The sequence below is a fragment of the Xiphophorus couchianus genome, chromosome 17 (genome assembly GCF_001444195.1).
Source record: "Xiphophorus couchianus chromosome 17, X_couchianus-1.0, whole genome shotgun sequence".
NCBI classification, from domain to species: domain Eukaryota; kingdom Metazoa; phylum Chordata; class Actinopteri; order Cyprinodontiformes; family Poeciliidae; genus Xiphophorus; species Xiphophorus couchianus.
The window spans coordinates 14,694,505-14,719,823 of NC_040244.1; the positions used below are offsets into that span (position 1 = coordinate 14,694,505).

Genomic DNA, 25,319 nt, shown 5'->3' on the forward strand with positions numbered 1-25,319 from the left:
GAGCAACATCTTGACGAGTCATGGGAAAGTATTCTGTAGACTGATGAGCTAAAAAGATTTATGTTCTGGAAGAAGAGCATCCAATTACATCTGTTGTAGAACAGGAACTCTGGTGTGTTTTGAATGCATATGTGACGGGAGATCGCCCCAAAAGCAGGAAGCGGACTACAGCGCAGGGCATCTGGGTAAATACAACCAAAACAAACGCAAGAGTCTAGCACTAGCGTAAGAAATGGCTTATGGTGTTTTGCCAGAGACAGAAGAAAAATCGTACAGCCGCTAAATTCTGCCGCTACTCCGTTTTTATTTACATTTCGCAAAGGAGGAAGCCGCCTTCATGTTTTCTTCACAGGTTTTCCGTGTCGTTTCCTTCAGAGGACGTTGGCGCGGCGCCACCAGAGGCGAGGGGACGGAGGCGGGGTTTTCAAAGGGTTTGGATTGTTGTAAGATCGATCCGCAGCAGCTCAAAATCTAACAAACGTTGCGATTTTGGTTCCCAATCGAACCGAGTCTACCAGACTATCAGGTGCAAAAACTCCCAATGAGAAGTTTGTTTTACTTTTGTCAGCAGATCGTTTCAACCCAGTTCCCTGCTACTCACCATCAAAAGCAAGAGAAACTTACTCCACCACACTGACGGATAAAATATCTTTTATTTTCCAGTTCTAAAGCACCTACCTCTTCCTGTTGCCACTCTGGTCAACAGCAGCACCACTGCTTCGGAGATTTGCGATACTGAGACTAGGTGAAGATGCGATTTACTCCAAAAATAACTGAATAGACTTTAATTGGCGTTACAGCTCAAACGGATCATTTCAAATCTAAACAGTTTAGAGAGGGTTAGTGAAAGTTTTGCTAGAAGAAAAAACAAATTCAGGTTCTTCATGAAGACACCTCATCTCATCAGTGGTGCACCATGTTGGTGACCCCCGCCTCCCCCTCAGACTCCATAAATGAAGTGCGTTTCTATTTCGGTTAGTAGGTCGCCAGGCTTTGTCTGGAGCCAAGATTTCTGCAACGCGAACGCAGCTTGAACGTCTCAGCCAGCTGTTACAACCACAAACGTCAGAGAGTCTTCTCAGGATTTAGTGAAATAGAGCAGGAGGGCGAGCGTAAGGAGAAAAAAAAAACGGCACAGGGTTTCAAAACGTTTTCAAATAAAAACCTAACGAAGTTTTTATTTGAAAACGTTCAAATAAACGTTTTGTCTGGTTCAGGTGTATTCTGCCTGCGCCGCACCGCGTCTGTAGAACCGGTCATTCAGTTAGAGAGGGAGGCGCTGCCGTGGTATGAGCGCATGGGAATGGCAAAACCACCGGCGGCTTTACTTTTACGAAAATAAACCGAATCCATCCAGCAGTGCAGTGCAAATATGTAAATATCTCATCACACTTCAGACTATTTTCTCCCACTTTGACTCTAAAAGAAACAAAAATGCAGATTCTTTTGCACATGTGGTTTTTCTTACTTCGGCAACTCGGCCAAGAGAAAACTATTTGTTCGTTCTGGACCCTGTGAGGTCGTCTTTAAGTCAAGATTCTGTTCCTTTCACAAAAGAAAAGGCTAGAAAGTATCAGGACTCTCACCACAAGTAGATTAAGAGTCAAACTAATACTTGAAGAATGAAATAAAAAATAAACATAAATACGCGATTAGTTATGAAATTCCAACATAAAAGAATATGATGGGAAAGACTTAAAACACAGAGACTAATTTTGGACTGATGTACATAAAAGCACAAGTTTAAGATCTATTTATGTTATAAATTATGATTTTAAATTCTCAGAATTTTGAATGATCAAACCTAGAGCTAAATGTCACAATATATAAAATTTCTTTTGCAAAGCAAAACATAACCAAAACGTTTCAAACTCCGTAGCTCCCCGTAGAATATTACAATATGTGTGACAGATCATTTATTTTTGAAGCACATTTAAAAAAAATTTAAACTGTGTAGTTTACTAATGATCCTAACAGATTTTAAATTTGTATTTTAAAAAAATTAATACAACTGTTCCATCTTTGCTCTTTATATGTTAAAACAAAAAAGAAAAGAAAAATTGTAAATGAGACATGATGCAGTACTGAATGAATCCCAATTTAGATAAAATATAAAAACCAAAAGAGTGGGATCTAAATATTGACATGACAAAGCTGTTACTAAAAAAAAAAAGAAAAAAAAAGAATAATAATAATAATAATAATAATTAATAATAATAATGATGAAAATAACAACAACAAAGTACTATTACACAAAGCTGCCCAGTGCGCGCGCACGTTCTGGGAGACGGAATTTCTTTTTACGCCCCTGCTGACGTCGCTTTCAGAATTCCTAATTTCTGGCGCAGACTTTGCGCCAAACGTAACAGAATCGCGGGTTCCCCATCAGTAAAGCAGCGCAGTCGTTTTAAAATCGCTTTTTGTGTAAGGAAAACGAAGCAATGCTGCCTTTGTAACTTTAGGTGATAATGTCCAATGATTCTTACACCATGTTTAGAGATGGAGGGGGGAGAGCTGGAATTAAATGAAAAGAAACGCAACAACTAATAATAATCCTAGACTGTTATGTTTTTAACAGTAACAACCGAGGGGGGGAACATGAGGGCCCCACCCCTCCCTTCCTCAACCCAGCCGTAGCCTCATCGTCAGGACTCGCTGCTGTAACACGAAGCTGCTGCTGCTTCTTCTTGACTCACATGGTAAATGGAAATTTCCATTCTGCTAAATGCTGAGGAGCCGGGGATCCTGGTTCCAGAAGCCCAGCTCCCCCTGTGCCTGCTGCAGCTCCGCCACCGCCGTCATATATAAGGTAAGCCCCGAGCACTGACAACCACTTCTTTACTTTGGTTCGGGGTTCTTTCTGCCTCTCTTCTTCCTCCCCAACCTTTGGGGTGATTATCTGGTTAATTCCGGACACCATATTTGACGGTGTGGAAGCGGGCCGTTCAATTCGTGACCGCTCCTCCGCGCACAAGGCTGCAGATCTGATCAGGAAAAAAACGAGGAATTTTTTTTTTCTTGTTTGTTTTTATCGGTTTAAAAAAAAAAAAAAACAACAACTGCCAAATGCCCCCTCCCGTCCCCTCCCCAGTATTTTTATCGGCTAAATCTAAGCTTCCTTTTTACGTTGTGGTTTCGCTGTTTGCGCTCAGCCGCCATTATTTAGAAAAAGCAAGGAATCATGGCTCGTGTTGATGTTTTGGAGCAACTTTCTGAAAGCAACCAGTTGATTTTTCTGCACCAGAACTATGTTTGCATGCCTCCACTGAGTTTTGCTTTTTCTTGCCTGAAAAAGAGCAACACAAAGACACGAAGCATCTCGAAGCTTCTTTGTGTGTCTGCTCCACACACACAAGGAAAAAAATCATACGGACTCATCTGATCACGATTATTGAGGTAAAGATAAACAGGAATTCAGATTCATGTAACCAGGGACTAATAGCTGTGCTGCGACTCCAGTCACAGGCTTATTTACTGTCATGCTTTGTATTATGCAACCCGTTTGCATTGGCTTACGTTTAATTTGATTTTCCACAGAATAACTTAAGTCCCTTAGAAGTCCCCAGCTGGCTCTGATGTCCACAATAAAACAAGAAGGGTGGGTTTGCTGTTGGCCTTAATGATTTAGGACTGTCCTTGTAGAGCGCAGGTCACAGGGGAAACATGAAGGGATTGCTCCAAGGCTTTGCATACTTGCTTCTCGGTTGTTTACCATAAGTTTTAATGAAGCAAGAACTCTGTAATCTTCAAATTGAACATTTTACTACAGAGAGCTGGGCAGTTTGCAGCAGAGCCTGCAAACAAAGGCACCAGCCTCGCTTTAAGGATGCATTTGTGGTGAGTTCAGGACCTGCCAGCAGCATTCTGCAAGCTAAATATACCTCAGTGCCGCACACTTGCTTTTCAGTTTCAAGCCAGTTTGCTTTTTTTGCTTTTTATTACTTACATAATAGCATTGAAGTTTCTAAATGAAGCTCCAACCACAACACTCTTTAGATTGTTCTAGTCGGAGGTGCAAGAGAAGAGAAGTGGGTGGGATTTGTGGCAGCAGTGGTGATGTAGCTCTTTTAGGCCTAAAACCTCCAAAACCGTAGTGTACTCAACATCAGTATAACCGCTTCCTGGTTGCTTTTTTAAAAATTTAGGAAGCACTGATGATTGACAAGGGTTTAGCTAAATAAAATAAAACCAATGAAGGACCCCCCGAAAAAAAGACTTCCTCTTAGGTAGAACTTTCTCCAGTGTCTTTCACAAAACACCCCAAGCCATTGGAGTGTTTACCTTGGAGGAAGTCGTTTTTTGTTGGTTTTTTTTCATTCTCCCAATACTCAGAAGTCAAACTTTCTAAGTCTAAAGTCATAAATCTAACAAACATTTCCCTAAGTTGGAGTTTGCTCTACAAGTGAAAATATAGTCTTCCGTATGGCCACCGAACATAAAACGCAGTGAAAGGTGCCAGTCAATTAGCGTCTCTGGCAGATTTCATGTCTTTAAACCACTGACAGGCGTAACACTGGGCAATCACGATTCGTAATCATGTTCTTTTGGTGTTTGAACACACGTCAGCCTTCCGTTGCTAATGTTTTTAGCACCACAACCACAAGCAAATCCCACTCATCTTCCTTCCTTCAGCTGGAACGTGCTCAACTCGTGTCTCGTATCCTTCCAAGGTCCGGTTTCTGCGACTGCGTTATAGTCGTCTGCTCACGGTCTCTGGGTGTTTTTTTTAAAAATACAGAGACAGTGTGGAGAGTTAAAGTCAACTTATGTTTATGTTGCCATGACAGATGTGACCAGCTGGCCAATGGGTTTAAGGCAAGACCAGTTTGCAGCCTTCGAGGTGCATTGAGTCAGGCATTGCAGCAAAGTGTGCCAAGACGGAACAGATGACTGGTCTTTAGCCAAGGGTGTTTCCCTAAGCAGAGGGGACTCTTATCAATTTATAAAACCTTCTGAGCTTTGTTGTTGCGGCTTTATGGTTGTTTTTACTTTTTCACATTGATATTTTCAATTGACTAATAAGCAAGAGGCACAATTTGTGACACTAAATGCTCAAGAAATAGACTTTAGCCGCCATAAAACAGACTGAAAGAGCTTCCGGAGCAATTCTTTGAACTTCTCGAGAGAAATGGGAATTAGGGGCCTCACTGGAGGACGACATACCTTCAAGAGTATGTAGGGTAGCCATTTCCTCAGCAAGGCCTTTCCTCTGTTTGCATCCTTACCACAGATAGGAACACGTAGGAGATGTAAAAGCCTGCTAAAGGTCAGAATACTATTCACAATCTCTGTGACAAATTTTGGACCAACCTGCAGGCTTCACTCTGACTTTGACAGACAGAGGCTTTGTCAAGTCACCTGCTGGCTGTTATTTAAAAAGCGTCATTTGCTAAATCGTTTTTACAGAGGTCAGAGAGCTGTATGAAAGAAGTCCAAAGGACAAAAGCAAGGCAACAGAATGCTAATTGTTTTCCATTACCATGTAAAGCACCAAAGTTGTAGCTGTAGAACATAGACGGTGCAAAGACTCAGTGAAGTCTTTGGCAAAAATGCATAAACCTTATGACTGGAGACATAATTTCAAGGGTCCAGATTAGAAAAAGATTTTTTACTTTGTTTATTCCAAATATCCTGCATTTACAACGCACCACAAAGATTCCAGCACCAGTACAGCCTGAATCACCAACAGAGACTGGAATACCAGCTCAGATTGGATGGAGCACCTGTTCTATAAATGCTGGAGGCTAGCCATGGATATGTGCTCCTATTTGGCAGTGACGAGCTCTGAAATGTCGGTCAGAGCCTGGCGTCGCAGGCTGCCGGCCGAAGGTGAACTGATGTAACCTGGAACGCAAACGACCGAAAGAGCTGCAAGTCAGACGGGAGTGAATATCGATAGCACAAAGGATTCCGAGCGGCCTTTGGCGGTTTGTCAGGAAGCCGTCGTCACATTCTGTTAAAATCTGGTACAATGAAAAAAAGTCTTTCAGTGAGTCGACATGCGGATAGAAACAGAGGTTATGATCAAATCAGTGCAAAGTACGTTCGCTTTTAAGTTTTATTGTTTTTGTTAATTTCTTGGATTCTTGTATTAAACTTTCTTGTCCTCAGTGGTTCAGTCATAATGATAGATTGTCTCACTGAAAATCCCGGATTCGTCTTTTTTTGTTTTGTTTTTTTTCTTTTGCAACGTAAATTTTCATCCAGAAATTTACGTTAAAACACAAATGCAAACATACCAAGACGTATCTGTGACTATAGGAGTAATTGATCACTTGTATCTTTTCCCAAATAGAGAGCTCTCTTCTTTAAAGATGCCAAAATGGGTCACGTTTTTGTAAATATGAACTCTCTCATGCTAACTACTAGCCTGCTAAAAACTAGCTGTTAGCTGTATGCTATTCACTTTCTACAGAGGTTGTGGAAAAACTTTAAAATGAACTTTTGTGAAGCTGGAAAATACCTAATTAAGAAATAATGCTTTTTTTTTTTCTTCTAATGCCTCCTGCGTTTAGTTACATATATGCTAAACTTAAGGTTGCTGTCATCAGCTGTGTAAGAATGACATATTACAAAAAAAAAAAAAAAATGCTGGCGTCATTCCTGGAATACACAACAAGAGATCGATAGCCAATGATAAGATCAACAGAGGTGGTCCGTCGGGTTCATTGTAGACTAGGGCAAACCAGAGTTATGCACAAAAGGGCAGGATGGTGTTTACTTTAAAGCCAGATGGCCTTGAACGTCACATAAAGAGACTAAAGTCAGAGGTCTTTGATTTATCCATCCATCCATCCATCCATCTTCTTCCGCTTATCCGAGGTCGGGTTGCGGGGGTAGCAACTTCAGAAGGGAGGCCCAGACTTCCCTCTCCCCAGCCACTTCTTCTAGCTCTTCCGGGGGAATCCCGAGGCGTTCCCAGGCCAGCCGAGAGACATAGTCCCTCCAGCGTGTCCTGGGTCTTCCCCGGGGCCTCCTCCCTCCTCTTTGATTTATTTCAGACTAATCTCTGAGGTCATAAAACTTTCCATTTAGACAGTTTCTTTTTGTCAGAAACCTCTGAGCCGTTGATCTTTTGTATTTGAAACGTCTTTCGCAAAAACATCCCACGATGACCAAAAGTCCACTGATCCCTTCCATCTCGGTTGCACTATGCAAGGTGTGTTGCGCCACGACAACACGCGTGTCTTTCTCGCCTCAAGTCACATGGTTTGTTGGTTGTACAGACCCATTTGTTATTGGCACATCCAACCTTTGAGTCCCGACGCCGACTAACCTTGACGTAGGTTTCGGTGCTGTCGCTGTCCATCTCGACAACTTAAAGGATTTCAATTCTCCCGAAGTCTGTAATCAAATATCCAAGCAGTTGTTATTTCTTTAGGCACTGACCCAGCAAATACAGCCAGCAAGATCATAACAGTTGCTGATCATCTGCGTCAGAATGTGTCAACCTTTGTTTTGAATGTCCACATTAGAAAGTGTGGACATTCAAAGGTGCTCCTGGATGTTAACAGGAGTTGAAAGCCAGAAAAACTGGCTTTTTTTTTTTTTTTTTTTTTCCCTGTCCCGTTCCCCGTATGCAAAGCAGATCTCCGTTTTAAGTAGAGATGACTGCAGCACTGTTGGTTTCAGGAAGTGACTGAAGAGGTTGGACAGGGAGACTTCTCAAGAGAGATGTAGAGGGAAGTGGAATGCATTACATCAGAAGCACCAATGCTGTCTAAAGTGGAAAAATGTGTCGGGTGTTGGTTTTTAAGTTGAGACAACATAATACTCCACTGGCATGAAGAAAGAAAATTCGAGCCAACACACATTTTCTGAGAGAATCTAATGATATACAGTAGAGGTCTTGTTCTGTACCAGAAATCTCGCTTTGGAATGTAAATTTCATTTAGCTTTTTGTCTCATGTGTCATGATCTGCGGCTGGCCTAAGAGCATTCATCAAGTCCGATTAGGCCGGAAGAGACGATAATGCCTATAATTAAAATGACGTCGATAGTTTTAATTTATCGTACGATTAATTGATTTACCGTTTATCGCGACAGGCCTAGGTAGTACTTGTCGACGAGAGGTGGGCCCAGAGCCGAAACCCATTTACATAAAAGAGACTGAAAGGACGTGGAGGGTTGGACAGAGTACTCGCTGTTCCTGTATACACAGAACAGTATGTAAAGCCACCTGATCATTCGATTTGAACTGGAACCCAAACGTGATACCAGGAAGTGTTTTTCACAGATTGCTTCTAGTGTTGAAGTTATTTTCTTCTAGCTTGATATAGAGATGGATCCATGTTCTCAGGCCCTAGAAACATTGATATTTTTAGGTGTGCAACATCTACTATATCTGTCCTCAAACATCGCCACCCTCCACCTCCTATTGGGGTGACGTTAGCTCATTGATGCATTCTGGTCACAGGTGATTGGCTAAATACGCATGTGAAGACCCCCCACACACTGTCATAGATGACAACGAAGCCATCTATGGAATGCACCCTGCAGCCGCACAGCAAGTCATGGTTAGGCGTTTGCTATTTATAGGAATTTGTGTTTTGCTTCTTATTTAAGGAAACCTCCGAAGATGATACAGAGGCCTTTTGATATACAAATGTTTGTTACTGGATTTATCATTATTTTTACGTTAGAAAAATTCAGAAATTGTAAGTGTTTTGGTGCTTCTTTTGTCAGCAAATAAAAATAGTGTGGAACAAAAATTCCAAACTTTAAATATAAAAATCTGAACTTCTGAAAAACTCATTACAATAATTTAGAGTTAGTTGTGCTCAGACTTCAATGCGTTAAGTTTGATTACGGTAATTGATTACATAGATTTTAATGTGTTAAAAAATTTTTTACGCAAGTCAAAAGTTGGGGGTGGGGACTTCGTACAAAAGTTCCAAGCGGAACCTTTGTATGTGCGTGTTTCTGGTACGCCCGTAAATCTGACACACAAACAACAGCGATGGACAACAAAGTTGCTCCTATTGAAACCAATTTGATTTTGCTTATTTTGTTGTTGTATAGTTTTCAATTAACATTTTTATTTACCTACAGACACCAACATCAACTCTTTGAAAATTGTAATAAACTCCCACCTCTAATGTTTGGACGAAACTTCATTTTTATGCATGCGGTAGCTTGACTTAATCCAACAAATCTATCTTTTTTTTTATTACAAATTAATTTACTGAAATCATACAGTGCCACTGGTTTGTTGATCTCCAACCTGTCAAAGGTTCAAGTATACTGTAACTATAGCAACATTCCAGCTGCCATATTGGATTAACATACAAATCTGAAGCCTTTATGCTTTACAATTCTATCTTTAGGAAATATTCCGGTAGATTTTTCTGACCTGCATTTCCAAATCTTAATGAAAAACCATTTCCTCCATATTCAGGGGCTGATGGTTTAGATCGAAACATTGGATCAAAAATGCGTTCTGATTCTCTAGAAGTTGGAAAATAAATTGAAGCCCTCAGCAATCATCCAGCTCCTCCCAGCTGGTAAGTGAGGCTGTTTTCTAGGTACGAATCGCGCCGGCAGTTTGCCCGCCGTACGATCCGTCGGCGCGCGTGTTCTCCGGCGTTACGACACAAACCCCACAGAGATAAAGAACCCCCGCATTGACGCGAACATAACCTTGGCTAGAGCAACATCCCTGCAGCTCTTCCCTCTGATTGGTCAGGCAGCGGCACAGCCTACTCAACCAAACCCCTGACGGTCATCGTCGGTGTGCATCTGTCCCTGAGTGTGTACGGATGACTTCTGTGTGTGTGTGTGTGTGTGTGTGTGTAATCAGTCGGCCATTATCAGTAAGTGACTCTGTTTGGGGATGGTCTCGGATCGGTACCAGAGTGTTTGACCGGACTACGTTTTCCAGAGAATAAAACTGATGAACAGGTCATGTGGTGTGTCACATGATCATATCTTGAGGGCATTGAGGGTATTTAAACTGGTAGACCTGATGACTTCAGTCCGATGGTGCCAGATGTGGTGTCAGTACCCTGTCTGTCAATTTGTCAACCCATATATCTGTCTGTATGTCTGTCTGTCTGTGACTATCTGTATATGTATCTGTCTATATATCTGTGTTTCTCTCTATTTATCTGTATGCCTGTCCATGTTTCGATCTTTCTGTCTGACCATCTCTCTTATCTTTATGTCTATCTGTATGTCTGCCTATATTTCTGTCTAATTTCTTTAGAGGGGTCACGGCCCTGTCATTTTTTTTTCCTACATTGCACAAAGGAGGGGCCCACACAAAGTGGGATCGCCGTCATAGGCTGAGCGCGGCCCTCCCCCTTCCCCTTTAAAACGCCCGACTTCTTACCTGAGTTTCACCAAAGAGCCGCACCTCCTCGTTTCAGTCGCTCATCTGTCTTCTGTCTTTCGGCTTTCAATTAACTGTTTCAAAAGAGAAAAGCAAGGCGCCGACCGGATCGGACCCTCTTTCAGAACCATCTCAGTAAGTGAGCCTACATGTTCACTGTGTTAAATATTATACAGAGGGATTTTAGGTGAGGATTTAAAAAAAAAACAACTAGAACGTAGTGGCATGGCTGAGTGTTTAATTTTCATGTTTTCTCTAAGAAGTGATTGCATTTGCGTGCATGTGTTTTTGTTTTATTGTGTGGGAGGTCAACAAAAAAAAAAATGGAGCTCTTTTAAAAGTCTGACCCAGGCAATGCCTGAGGGGATTATTGCAGACGGCTGATGCAAGAGTTTGCTTTGGGTGGAGAACAGACGAGGTCGCGGCTGAAAGCGCTGAGGAGAACTTAGAGGAGTTTTATCCGAACATGTGTGTTTGGATAAAACATATGCAGAAATCACATCAATATATTCTGTAAAACAAAACGAAACGCAACAAATCGCAACCACTAGATCCATCTTTGTCTACTGAGAGTATTTGTGCAGGCGTTGTAATCATATGCGATTTCTGATGAGTTTACTTTCTATCTGCACTCAAGCATGAGTTCATTTGCATGAGAAATCTGTGACGCCTCGTTTAACGATCCAGTTTCATTTTTCAATCATCAGCAGTGATGATTGAAAAGGACCGTAAACACAAACGAACCTCTGACAGATTTTCAGCTCTGATCGCTTCATGAAGTGACTTCTGCAACCTGTTTTAGTTACGTTCTGTCTTCTCCCTTGCGTCTCGACTTATTTTATAGTACATTCCCCAGCATTCTTCTTCTCATGTGAAATTAACCCGGTCCGACAGGTTGATCCCCTTTTGGCAGCAGCAGGCGCAAAACTCCCCCTCCGGTTCGTTTCTGCGCCGCCGTCGGGGCGGACGCGGTGATTCCAGGCGCACCCGAGTGTGTGATCGTTGTGGCAATGGAGCCTCTAAATCTCCTTTAGCTAAAGGATCCGAGGTCTTTTATTGTGACAGGGCTATGAAAACAGGAAGAGCGGCAGTTGGTCGGCGATGCCAACACCATCTGTAGGAAAGTGTCATGCTGTGGGCCAACCTGGTGGAGTCACATGTGGCTACTTTTGTTTGCAATAATGATCCTGTTGCTGTTGCTAAATAAAACCCTTTGTGCTTGACTCTGTTCATGCCTCTGCAATATGATGCAAATAGCCTGTTGCCCAAACACTTCCTTCTTGAAACTGTTGTTGATTCAAAAACCTCATGGTATTTTTCTAATTGTTTTTAAGCTCTTGTGGAAAAGAGCTGGTACTGCTGAATGATATTTAACTTGTATATTTGACATTAAAAGGTTTATTGTATTAATCTTTGATTTTTATTGGAGTTTTAAAGAGCATGAAGACACTTAAATACGAATTTAAATATGTTTTATATTAAAGGAATAGTTTACAGTTCGACTCTTAGGTTAGAGAAGCAGTCAGATTTGCTAATTGTTAGTAGTTCCTCTTACCATTACATAGCTAGCAATGCTATCAGCTTGTAATTCTGATAGCATTACAAGATGACAGCTGTTGCTGATAGACAACAGCAGAAATTAGCCAGAAGCTAGTAATGCCATCTTCTTGGCTTATAGCTACTAATGCTATCATTCTTTCAAACTCTTCAGCAACATGCTTTCAATCAAAGGTTTGATAGTACAATGATTTTTTTCATGAGTTATTGTGATTTAATACATCAGAAGTACAAATTACCAAAGCTATTTTTCAGTTTTCACATGTGTGGCAGTCATATCGGATTCTTAGGTTGGGCTTTAAGTTCCAGACATAAAGTTTTTAGTTTTGTTTTCTACACCACTATTAAACAGATAAGAGTATATAAAAAAAAGTTAGCATTAGGCATGGGCTATAAGAGTTACTTTTCAAAACTACAAAAGATTTTTGTCACTAACCTCCCGTGGTTTAAAGTCCTAATGAGATGCCAGAGGAATTGCCTGAGTTTTTTGTGCGTTGCTTAATATATTCTCTTGTAATGTGAGCTAATGCTTCCCCTCCCCCATCTGTTGCTGACCGTTGCTGGTCAGCTGTCTGAAAGGAGACCTTTCCCACACCTAAAATAAAGGTACATTTAGGATTTTGGAAATTACTTTGACCGCAAAAAAACGATCTAGATACTCAGCTACAACGAAATAGAATATTCTTACAGCTTCTTCTTGATTGATCATCTTAGCAAAACTTTTGATTGGTCAAAAATATGAGCTACTTTACTGATATATATACCACTATGAGGACTTTCTAGGAGTTCTGAACTTGAGTTTTCTTGTGAGGTAAGAAATAGGACAAGAAGGAACCTTTACATTTTTGCCTGGTGGAAAAAATTAGTTTCTGTTTTTTTTTTTCTTTTTTGTGGAGTGCGTAGATGTGCCACTTATTGGTGTCATTAAGGCAGAGTGGACCAAGGGGTACCGTATGTTTATTGCAACTGCTGAAGTTGTGGAACCCTGTATGCTTCTTCTTTGTTTGTTTATTGAAATTAGCCGGTTGCCGAACATGTGTACTGAGTTGCCGGTTACATCCAGACATGTAGTTATGGGAACCTGTATGAAACACCTGAAGGTCACTCTGTGTAGGGAAGAAAAAAAATGACATGTCTTTACAGTTGGTGTAGTTATTCCCATTGCTCGGACTTACTCGGTTGTTTGTTTCTTCTTTGGTCGGCGTGCACCGTCGTGGATTGTTTTTCCTCGGATTGAGTCAAAGAGTTCTTTGTGTGAAAGACAAACAACACTGTAAATCATTTTAACAGTAGCTGCATTAGGGTCATGCCTGCCTGATTCCCTGGCTTTGACCTCTCGATTACACAACATATTGATCAGCAGCACAGACAGAAAACAGAAAGCAGGTACCCAGTTTGGCGCCTCCTTTTTTCTGTGGTTAAATTTGAATTAAACAAGTGAAAGTCAACATGAACGTTGCCGTGTCCTAAACTTTGGTAAGGCAACGTATTCATTTCAAAGTTATCTTGGAGATGTTGGACTTTTTTTTTTTGACAAGGGTGCTGCCAGAAATCAAGGTGATTAAATCCATAGTAGCATGTTTAGCCCGGGTTTCACTCTGGGCTTCTTGTTTTAATGAAATCCTGAGTTCCTCTGAGGTGATCCACCCAACAGCAGGAGACACTGGGCCTTTTTTAAAGCCGCAGTGGACTGCAAATTTTGATACACCCAACTTTTTAGGAGAGAGGAATTTTTAGACTGGCCTTTACAGCTAAACTTGAAGTAAGCCAGACACGATACAGTCTGCTAACATAAGTTACAAACGCTCTCCTCAAGGTAGCGCCAGAGTGGATCATGGTTCCAGGAAACTGTAACTGCAAGGTAGACAGCTCTGTTTCTCTTGCCTCCTTCATCAAGGCCAAAAGGCTCTGGAGGAGGCTGATAAGACGGCCAACATACCGCCGTTCAGGTCTGCAATCTGCATCTTGCCACTCCTTTTTGTCAACGTTTCGCTTTTAGCCCTTTAGGGGAAGACACGTTTGGGTGAAGAACTCTGCAGGTCTGAACAGAAATCTAAATAGCTCAGACTTACATTTGTTCTTTTCTCCGTTTTCTTTTTAGGCTTTTTTATTTTATTTTCTAGGGCATCAACATTCAGTCAAGCTTGAAGAAGAAACATTTTGTGTCAACTCTTTGTGACGACTGCGCGCCGAACAATCGACCGAAACAAAGGATCTTCGCCTCTCGTCCCGCTGCCTCCGTCATAATGCCTGGGGTTAGGGAGCTCATGGAGCTGAGGAGGGTCCCCATGGAGACTGATGATGATAGCACCGCCAGCCTGGACGAGCATTTCAGAGGCTCCATTGATGTGGAGAAGTCCACAATCGCCAGGTCAGCAAAAACACCATCCCAATAGGGAACAGGAGGTACCTCTTTGTTACTCTAGATATTTCAGATCATCAAAGAAATGGGAGTGTCAGACAGTTTGTCCGAGTAAAAACAGAAAGCATTTTTCAAATGACAATTATTGAAATATTGAAGGAAAGAAATCTATCCAGGCCAACCCAAACCTATCCAAAAAAGCATTTGTTCCCTAAATCTAATGCTGTCATCAAGTGTTTGCTATTTCTGGTAATGAGTTGTTTAAATGTATCTGGAGGCTTTTTGGTCAACTGTTGTTTGAATTCAACTAAATGGAAGTCCAGGCTTTGACTGTATCGCACCAAGACCTTTTATTTGCTGTTTTGGGGGCGATGGAGGGGGTTGCCACTCAGAGGTACACTTGTTGGTGTGCTTTAGTTCAGTGTTTTGCTCCATAAGGTAATAAGTGCTCTTGATTTCTCCTTCTCAAAGATTTTCCAGTAGAGAGCAAAATTAATGGTTCTGTCGCTTCGGGCCCTCAAGCAGCAGAGCAATCTTGAGGGTCTTTTTCTCAATAGTTGTGTTTTGCTTCAAGTCAGATGTAACACACACACACACACACCTTCCAGAAACTTTAACTTTCGTCTCCTCAGTCTCAAACCATTTTGTAACTGTGTTGCATATCAGCTCAGGTTACATTTTTCTGAAATATTTCAGTAACGGAAGGAATCTGTGAAGGGCCTCTAATACTGTCTGTAAGATTCCAGCGTATCCTAAAGACTTGTTTCCTTGGTCTTCCAGCAGTCAATACATGGACGAAAATGACGATGGGGAAGAAGACAGGTTCTTATCGAATGGGCTGATGAAGAAGAAGAAGAAATATGAGGAAGAAGAATATGTAAGAGAACTCATCCGTCACTACAGGTAGTTGACCAACATTAAAATAACAAAGCTGTAAACTCTCCAACCTTTCTCTCGGGCAGCATCCGGGCCACGCTTCCTTCGGCATGTCGGTCTTCAACCTGAGCAACGCCATCATGGGCAGCGGCATCCTGGGCCTGTCCTACGCCATGGCCAACACCGGCATTGTTCTCTTTACGTAGGTCCAGAGACTCCTTCTCGTTGCATAAAGAGTGTTGTGACATTTATGTGTGCATGACTCACATTGGGACGTGGCGTTGCTCACAGGGATATTCCTAATGTGTTTATGTATTGACCCTTTGCTACGGCGTCACTTAGTCATGAGGTGCCGTGACGGACGTCAGAAGTGAGGGACGGAAGTATTGAACAGAGCAACGGAGGTTGATGTCTTTGCCTGTATAACCTTAGCTTCTGCTAGTTCAAGTCGAGCTAGTTTGACGGTATTTACAAAAATTGGAAATAACCTTCTTCTGCCTCATGTATTTGTTGATTTGATCAAAACGCCAACTTTGCCTGAATTCACACTACGTTGTTTATACCACTACGTTATAAACAATGTTTCCCCTTACACCAGCGCTGACTTAAACGCGTACAAAAGCTTTAGCTGTCCTCTTTAAAAGTTATTCAAGAACTTTTTCCCAACCGCGCAGCACCTATGACCATTTTTAAAGATCAATCAACTAAATGAAAGTGACATTAGGCTACCACCTGGTAGTTTTGATGTCTGTCATGGCCAGCCATGGAGTAGGCCGCCTTCTGAAGAGCACAATGTTACGTGCTAAGGGCCAATAACATTCGATCATGTGTTGGTTGTCGATTGGTCCAACAATGGGCAGCCCGTCCTCACTGAGACTGGCAGCATCTGTCCTCAAACATTATTAGCAGGATAAGCTATGAGACAAAGCTCTACCTTCAAGTCCCAACGAGTTGGGTAGGATCTGCTGCTGGCGGCTGCTGCAGCTGCAAATGTTCTGTTCCTGTACTTCCAGTATCACTCTGCTTGACACAGTTAGGCTATTTTCAGCAGCCAAATGCCTGGATGAGTTGGCATTGCTCCGACATAACTCTACAGAGATCATCCTAGAACCATGCTCCGTGTCCCATGAGGCCGGCTCACCAAATGACACACGTCCCAGAGAGACTTTTCTGTCGTATTCAACTGAAAAAGGATGAAAACGTGCTTCGTCTTCACTCTCTGTCCGTCTTTGTGTGCAGAATCCTCCTAGTCGCTGTGGCCATCCTCTCCTTATACTCCGTTCATCTTCTCCTCATGACGGCAAAAGAAGGAGGTTGGTGTTAACACTTAACATGTATCTTGAGGATGCGGATGTGTTCGCTTGTTTTATTTTAGCAGGTTTTTTTAAGTGTGGGGGGAAAAAAAGCATACACTTGATTGTCTTCATGTTTCCGCTTGTCTGCTTGGGCAGGATCTCTGATCTACGAGACGCTGGGGCACAAAGCGTTCGGTTGGCCGGGGAAAATGGCTGCCTTCGTATCGATAATCATGCAAAACATTGGAGGTAAATGTGAATTCCTAGCGCATGTGTGAGTCTGTCTGGACCTGGTGTTAAAGTTTGTCTTGGGTCAAATTTATCATAATTGGAGCCCTTCAGGAGTGTGTTGGCTTGCTTCCAGCCACGTGCTTATGAGAGCTTTGATGCAGTTTTATCTACACCCACATTGAGTTTAGAAATGTATATTTAGAGATGTCATTTAATCAGAGTACAGGGTAATTCACACCTTTCAAAAATAAAATAAAAACATAGGATTATGGGCGAAAGATCAACACAAAATAACGGTGAAGCTGAAGGAAAAGATGCAATTTCTTTCTAAGTTTGTTAAAAAAAAAAGTTAATATTCAAAAGTGAATGTGTTGGTTTGGATTCGTATTCAGCCCCTCTGCGTTAACACAATGCATGTGTCCATCAGCATGATGCTGCCACCACCGGCTTTAACCCTGGGGGAAAATGTGAGGTTTTTGCCACACCTAGCATCTCACAAACATTCGCTTGTGGCAAACCTGTGTGGCACTTCTCATGAATTTCCTTTGAAAAACGGTTTTCTTTTTTTTCCCCACACTCTGTAATAAAGACCAGACTTGTGGAGTTCAGGTTAAGTCGGAGTCCTGTTTCCCAATCTCTGAAGTCAGTTACAATTTTCCTCTTGGAAGCTTCTTTGATAAATTCATGACACTAATTACTCTAAATACGTTAATGACTCAGGATGAATTCATGCAGATGCAAAGTGTGACCTACCGATGTCCTTGTCCTCTTGCAGCCATGTCCAGCTACCTCTTCATCGTGAAGTACGAGCTCCCTGAAGTCATCCGAGCCTTCTTACGCTTGGAGGAGAATTCAGGGTGAGGTCTCCTCTCGGGGATTTTGAGCACTTTTTACATTTTCCTTTAAGCATTCCTTGATCTCGCGGTCTCAAACTTGAGTTCTGTTTGCAGGGAATGGTACCTAAACGGCAACTACCTGGTGGTATTCGTGTCCATCGGAATTATTCTGCCGTTGTCCCTCCTGAAAAATCTGGGTAAGGACAAATCCTGTTTCGCTGCGTTGGATTCGTTCAGCGAGGTTCTCACTGAAACAAGGGGGGAAAAAAGTAATTACATAAACAATACAAATGAGTTATAATCTAAAACGTAATGCTTTTTTTTTTCTCTCTCTAGGTTACCTGGGCTACACCAGTGGTTTTTCACTGTCTTGTATGGTCTTCTTCCTGGCTGTGGTAAGTTGAGCCTGTTCATAATTAGCTTTTTAATTGTTTTTGTTTTGGAAAAGATTAGACTTTCTTTTAAAGTATTTCAATGCTTTATAAAAGTTAGAATTTGAACTAAAAACTGTGAATAATGTCTCAAACAATGTTTGACACAATTAAAACCTAAAAGTAAAATGCAGTCTAGAGTTGGTTACTTGTTGCCAAGTTATGGCAACATTCCATGCCAACAAGCACATTCCATTAACTCATTTTTATCACAGCACTGTCACTGCATTAATTTCAAATTCCTTCTCTCTATTCAGATGTACAGCTTTCCTAAAAGGTAGCTAGCCAACATGGAAATAAGTTTTACCAGCCTGTTTGAACATGTTAGGGTTTGTTAAAACCCCGGGAATCTGCAATAAAATGCAAATAAATGAAAAGAATCGCAGTAACAGTCAGTAACTCTCCACTTTATAGCAGTAATCTGGAATAAATTGAAAGAAAAAATTGTCAATGTGAAATAATTTTGGATGGAAATTGTGTAAAATGCATTCCCTGGGACTAAATTTACAGCAAATTCAGGTAGTTGAATTGTAGTAAGACTGAGTCACCTGAACTGAAGTTTATTAAAAAAAAAACTATGACTATGGAGTTTAATTTTGCTTTCAAAATTAAGCTAACAGTTCAGCTAACATAAGCTAGGTGCTGTATTCACGGATCAACAAGCAGTTTATTTTCATTTAGTCTTTGACTTCCTACAAAGAGCTACAGTTTGCTATTGTATAACATGAAGAAAGAACAAAAAAGTCATTTTAACTGTTGGAAATGTCTAGCATGTTAGCTTACAGCTGCTAGCTAGCATGCTTGTTCAAGCACACTGAGTGATTGTTTCATTATTTGTTTCATGTGCCCTCATGTTGCCAATAAATATTGCTAACTTAGCTAGCAATATGGTTAGCTTGCGAATTAGTGTTACACAGTAATACATGTTTTTAACTATTTTTCTTTACGATATGAACAGATAAACAATTTATGGGACAAATAATGTGTCTATACAGTTGAAACAAGGTTTTTATTTACAGTATTTTTTCTTACGGTCTTGACTTGAATCACACTAAGCTGTTTTTAGCTCCGTCAGAACTACCAAAATTGTTTGGTAAAGCTCAGTAGATAATGCTTTTGGGTTTTTTTTTGCTGCTCCTAGATTATCTACAAGAAGACCCAGCTGCCCTGCCCTCTCCCTTTCATGTACTCGTCCAACCTCAGTACGAACGCCAGCGACATGTCCAGGCTGTACGCGCTACGACACAACATGTCGCAGATGGACTTCTCGCAGGCCGACGTCTCCCCAGTGGTCACCAGCAACCAGGGCGACCACCACGCCACGGGCGTCCACTACGAGCCTCACCCCGACGACGAGGAAATGTGCCGGCCCAAATACTTCGTCTTCAACTCTCAGGTAGGGGGGCGAAGGACGGCCAAAAGTGTTCTGTTCAGCTGGGTGTTCTACTTCTAGTAAAGGCTGGATTCCAGGTGTTTGCCGAGACATGTTTGGAAAAGGCGGGGTTATTTGAGGCGTGTCTTGGACCATTGTGTGCTTATGGATTCATGCCTGGGCTTCTATAATCCTAAATCATGATAAGATTTTGGCGTTCTGTGCTATATTCCCATGTGGACATAGGTGAGCCACCTCTGATTCACAAAGGTGTGCAGTTTTTACTGTCCGGGTTCCTACACAAGTAGAAATTCTAGAATTTTTTTTTCTAAGCTTCTTAGAAGAAGCAACTTTTTTCACCTTTGACCTGAACGTATACCTCACATGGCATCCGATCAGAACTGAGCCAGCCAAAAAAAGAAAAAACTGTCTCTACTGATTGTGCAGGGATCCGACACAACTTAGGAAGTACTGAGTAGGTGTTACCTGTTTTACTACATTTTCCATGTTTTGCCACATAAAATAGATTTTACTGCATTTTATTGGATATTTTAATGCAATAATCACAATTCATAAATTTTTGAATTTGTGTCCTGACTCAAGCTCACTCAGATTAGAGGGAGAGAATACAATGGAGAATCTTACTACAGATTCTCCATTGGAATCAGGTCTGGATTTAGACTGGACCATTGGTGTTTCAGGTAGGGTGGCCAGGTCTAACTAAGCAAAGTTTTAAATCTAAACATTCAGTTGCATAGAAGTTTTTTTGTTCTTGGAGCAAACCATGCATTTATTTTTAATATTTTCCAAGAATATAGAACTTGGGTGGTTTAAAAGTGAAAACTCGTTGTTTGTTGATGCATTTTGATTGTAATCTTTTGTTTTTGTCTCGACCCACAGACTGCATACACGGTCCCCATCCTGGCCTTTGCATTTGTCTGCCATCCTGAGGTGCTGCCTATCTACAGCGAGCTAAAAGAGTAAGCGCATCTTCTTTCACATGGAGATCTATCATCCGTTTTTTTTTTGTTTTTTTTTAAATCTAAAACATTTAGCTGCCGTCGGATAATTATTTGTTTTCTACGCTTGCAGTCGCAGCCGGAAAAAAATGCAGCGCGTCTCCAACCTGTCCATCCTCGCCATGCTCATCATGTACATGCTGTCGGCTCTGTTCGGCTACCTCACCTTTTATGGTAAGGGCAGTGAGCTACGTTAGATGGATATTGTGAGTCATTTTAATAAATGAAATTACAAATTAAAAACTTTTTTTATCTACTTAGTTTATATTCAAAATTGACTTGACATTTTTAAGAGTGACAGAAAACAAACAATCTGTGAGGAAACACCTTTTATAAGCACTTTATCCAAACAGTTAGCATGCTAGCTTGAGTTAATCTTTGCAATCTGGAGGCAAAATATACACCTTATCCTGTAAAATGTTCTCTTGTGTAAGAGAAGTTTAAAAGCCACCTTTTTATTTCAGTTGATATTGAAAATTGACAAAATCTTTAAGAGTGACAGAAAACAATCTGTGAGGAAACACTTCCTACAAGCACTTTATCAGAACAGTTAGCGTGCTAGCTTGAGCTAAAATCGGCAGGTACATTTTAAGCCCCTCCTTTTGGGGTTGCTTTAAGTGTGACACGACTGCTTTGTTACACGTCTGTTGCAGACTTTGTGGAGGCCGAGTTGCTGCACACCTTTACCAAAGTTTACAAGTTTGACACCATGCTGCTGCTGGTGCGCCTGGCTGTCCTCACCGCCGTCACGCTCACTGTCCCCATCGTGCTTTTCCCTGTGAGTAAGCCACACTTTGAACACAGCGGCGCTGTGTCTGTTCTGCTTTCTGTGTTTGTATCTTATTTTTTATTATTATTTATTTAATGAGAACTTTCTTTTACATAGCGCACCGCCCCTTATTTCAGTCGGTTCCACTTTCATTTGAAAGGGTAACAGTTTGATTTGCGTCAGAGCACTTAAGCACACGTAAACACACACCGCCCTTTTAAATGTTAAATGCTGGGCTGTGTGTGTGTGTGTGGGCGTGGGTGTGTGTGTGGTTCTCCTTACAGAGTCCGTTTGTGTTTGTTCTTTTTTTTTTTTTTTGTCATTTTCTGGATGGACTGGTCTTTTTCCACTGTCACTCTGGGCAAATAAGTAGAACATGTTGTTCGCTTGAAACTCTTCCTGTCGTCATTCAGGAACCCAAGCACACAGCCTGTGGTTGTAAAACCCGGCACCTCTTTATTGCACCCACACGCATTTAACGTCATCTAAAAGATTTCAGCGCTACCACACTGTGCCGGCTAATGTTTTTCCTCAATGTCTGCTCATATTGGGTCAAGTGACGTGCGGCCGCCAAACCTTATCATCTTACTCCTATTCATTCACACATGTGCCCCTCTTACTTCCATCTCCATATATGGTCACAGGATAATTTTAGACTGCCCCTTATCTGACACCAGGAGAACAAAAAAAATGAGGGCCCACTGGTCAGTGGAAGTTTCCTGCCTCCTTTAGGCTCCAGAACACACACCAACACACACACACACACACACTTGAGATAATGTTGACACATTATGTGCTTGTACTGAAGTTGTAATTGCACATGGCTGCCACTAAGGGGCAGCAAGTTTACTTTTTTCACTAGTGAGCTGCAGTATACTGTATGCTGTATACTGCTGCTTTTTTAAAAGTGTTTGTTTCACAATGTTAGTACAGCAGTAGAATATGAACTCTAAATCAGCTTTACCATTTAGTAATCTGGCTGATGTTTGGGTGTTTTTCCTAAAGCAAGGTGTGGGAGAACTCCATGTTTCCCACCCTAACAACGGAGCAGTGGAAAAACCCTCACCCTGACCTCCTGTGAGATATCAGAGGCAGGGAACCGAGGGCAAGCAGGCAGGGGGAGGATAGTACATTCCTCGACATATCTTGTCTTACAATCCGCCGCACTAGGGTGTCTGTTCCTCGAAATGTGTTAGTAATGTTGAGAAATCAGCTTCTGGGTTCTTTGAGCTGGGAGAAATGGCTTTAAACCTGTGTTTAAAGCCAAACACAGGTTTGGCTTTTAAAGAACATCGTAGTCGAAACACGATTACAGTGAAAGGAAATTGACCCGGAATGCGACTTTTGGCTGTAGTTGAAAGCTGTAACCAAGCTGGTTTCTACGTGTCACTTTTTAACTAGCTGTTACACATTTTAACAGAACTGAGAGGAGCTAATAAATTGTTTAACTGAATGTGCCATGCGCTAGCTAACCTCTTCAACTTAACAGTGTTTTATTTTAAACAAAAATAATTGTAAAAACATTTCTATTTTACAGCAAGAAGGAAATATTTAGCAATAGCAATGTTTCTTTACATTTAAATAGTAGAAGCATGCTAGTTTTAGCTTTGGCTAAAATACATGTAATATTTAGCCTAAATATTACCTTCCAGTAACTGTGAACCACATAGCTAAGCTATCTGTGCTAAACAAATAAATATTTGGAAAACCTTAACTCAACTCAAACTAAAGCTAATGCCTCTTTATGTTTTTGACAAAAGAAGTAACTTTGTTTTAACTACAAGTCAAGCAGGAAGAACATCATCTTAGAGACCTAAACATAGTTAGCTAGCTAGTTTTAGCTTAAGTTAAAACCTGTAGGTAAAATTGATAATGTGTGTATGTTTAGCTATGTCCTAATACATGTTTTAATGAAATGACATGTTGCCCAGCCAGTCATATAAAAACTAACTTTACCAAAACAGAAACGCATCGATGACTGTAGATAAGCAGTGCATAACAAATGTCTATGCTGGCCTTTTATTTGTATAGCCAGTTGTGTGAACCACAAATCTGGCCACTTTTGGACAAAAAATAGATTTATTAAAATAATTTCCTGCAGCTAAAGCTAATGTTTGGTTTTTGAAAATTTTGTAGCGCTTGTAAAAAGTGAACCCCAGACAAAAAGGGAAACATTTAATATATATATTAAAAAAATAAATCAGTTAGTTTCATCTTCATGCTAAGGAAGGAAGGTATTAACTACCCTTTTTTTAAAAAAAATAAATAAATTGGATAATAACTGAGCTTAAGGTGATACTCATTTTAAAATTGCTCATTGTAGAAAACTAGCAAAAGAAAGAAGAAAACTTGAATTTCTTCATCTTGACAGCTACATTGTTTTATTAAAAAAAAAACTATGGAAAACTATGGAAATTACTTTAAGGTTAAAGTTTTATCTTCACATTAAGAAGATAAAACTTAGTTAACTTCTGAATGTGATGTTAAGTTAAACCTTAAACATTAAGGTTTGATATAGTCACATTAAACCTTAATATTTAATGTAGCATGTAGTATGCAGAAACATGATAAGAACATAAGCACAGTTGGAATGCATACATGCAGATTTTATCAAAAACGTCATCAAAATCTTATCAAAATCTTTTTGTGAGTGGTTTCAAAACTGGTTTTAACTTGTATACAACAGCAGCTGTAAAGAGACATGAGTCAGTGACTTTTTACATAAATTAGTTCTAATGAAGAACCTGTCGCTGTCAGCATGCAAATAAATGAGCCGGCTTAGCGCTAAGGGAGCGCAGGAATCCACAGGTACTAGGCATTCTTATTAGAGAGTCGTAGGTGTGCAGAGTTAGGAATGTTTCATTAACTCACCATAACTATTCATTCTGTAAATTAAACCGCTGCTACTGCACAGTGGGGAGACTGATAAAGAAGAATGTGCAGCACTGAACCCAAAGAACTGCTTCGCCTCACCGTTGTTCTGCCAAGTTTCCGTCCGGCCTCCTGAATCCACCTGGCAGGTTTCAAAGGAAAACGCCGACGACCTTCAGCGAGAGATTAACGTTAGCTTTGTCTGCCGACTGTCCTCGGCTCCCGTGGCAACGGCAGTGGTCGTGAGCGAAGACGACACATGCAGACGGGTGTGCAACCTGAAAGCACGTGTGTGTGCTGCGGCGGGCGGTCGCATGAAGGGTAGACGGCGACGGCACCCGGATCACACGGGGCTTTTCCTGGGATCTGGTACATAATGAAGGGGCTTTATGTGGAGGCAGACATGTCCCAGTTCTCAGGCCAACCAGGCCACGGGTGAAGCCGCCGCCATCTTACCATCATAAACATTCAAATAGTTGTTCTAGTGAGGCAGCTACAATGCAAATAGTAGCATCTAAATGTGGAAGCATGAGGTAGAGATGTAGAAAAATATCGAAACGTGAAAATTACACAGAAAAATGACATGAACAAATCTAAAACATGCAGAAAAAACATCTCATTAGGAAATGTAAAATGTAGTTAAAACATTTAATCAGGCAAAAACAAAGTAAATCCTGGTTAAAATAAATTTCTACCTTGGTAACACTTACCAAACCAAATTGGAAAATTAGCTCAAATAAAATGGAATTATAGATTGCAGTTCTATTAACTGAAAAATTAACTAAACATAAATGAAAAAAAAATAGAACATTAAAATGCATTTAGGTGTGTAAATAAATCTCAAACTGCAAGAAAAAGATGATATCAAACACATTTACATCAATTTTAATGCTCAAAGATGTAAACTGTGTAGAACTGTGTTAGCCGATTAAAATTAAACATGTAATTCATTCTTCTTGGATTTCTAACGCACTGAATGAAATTACTTTGCAATATAACACATAAACATACCTTTGAGTTTCACTTTAATTTATCAAATGCTACATTACTCTCCAATTTGACAATTTAATGTTTATTTTTATTCTCTAAAAAGAAGTCTGTTTTCTAAATATGAAATATTCAGTGTGTTTTGCACCTTTCTTCTGGTTAGTTGGTCCTGCAGTGAGCCAGTGTCGCCACTAGAGGGCTCATCGTCCTATCAATCGAGTTCTGTGTTTGTTTTGGTTGAAAAAGGGGAACTACTCTTCTTCAGAAGGCTCTTGTTTGGGTGTCTAGTTTCCGCTGATGCTTCAGTGCTTCCTTAGCCCACAAACCCTTTGAGGTGACTTTCCTGTTGAGTATTTTTTCTCGTGAGGGACTTTTCACCTTTG

At 40.9% G+C, this 25,319-nt stretch overlaps 1 protein-coding gene across 2 annotated transcripts in view; it reads left to right on the plus strand.

Annotated features, from left to right (window-relative positions):
- Positions 1–2,395: 2,395 nt before the first annotated feature.
- The window catches only part of slc38a4 (solute carrier family 38 member 4), a 30,290-nt gene continuing 7,366 nt past the window's right edge, over positions 2,396–25,319 (plus strand). Inside the window, exons 1-13 of one of the 2 annotated variants that reach the window (XM_028043494.1) lie at positions 2,396–2,809; positions 13,989–14,258; positions 15,030–15,126; positions 15,212–15,327; positions 16,365–16,438; positions 16,577–16,669; positions 17,427–17,508; positions 17,602–17,684; positions 17,824–17,882; positions 19,060–19,314; positions 20,191–20,270; positions 20,383–20,483; positions 20,963–21,087. In XM_028043494.1, the coding sequence (XP_027899295.1) occupies positions 14,134–14,258; positions 15,030–15,126; positions 15,212–15,327; positions 16,365–16,438; positions 16,577–16,669; positions 17,427–17,508; positions 17,602–17,684; positions 17,824–17,882; positions 19,060–19,314; positions 20,191–20,270; positions 20,383–20,483; positions 20,963–21,087 (1,290 nt within the window). In that variant the 5' untranslated portion in view covers positions 2,396–2,809; positions 13,989–14,133. Of the gene's footprint in view, positions 2,810–9,973; positions 10,466–13,988; positions 14,259–15,029; positions 15,127–15,211; positions 15,328–16,364; positions 16,439–16,576; positions 16,670–17,426; positions 17,509–17,601; positions 17,685–17,823; positions 17,883–19,059; positions 19,315–20,190; positions 20,271–20,382; positions 20,484–20,962; positions 21,088–25,319 lie in introns of those variants that run through there. The other variant, XM_028043493.1, reaches the window with a different exon arrangement.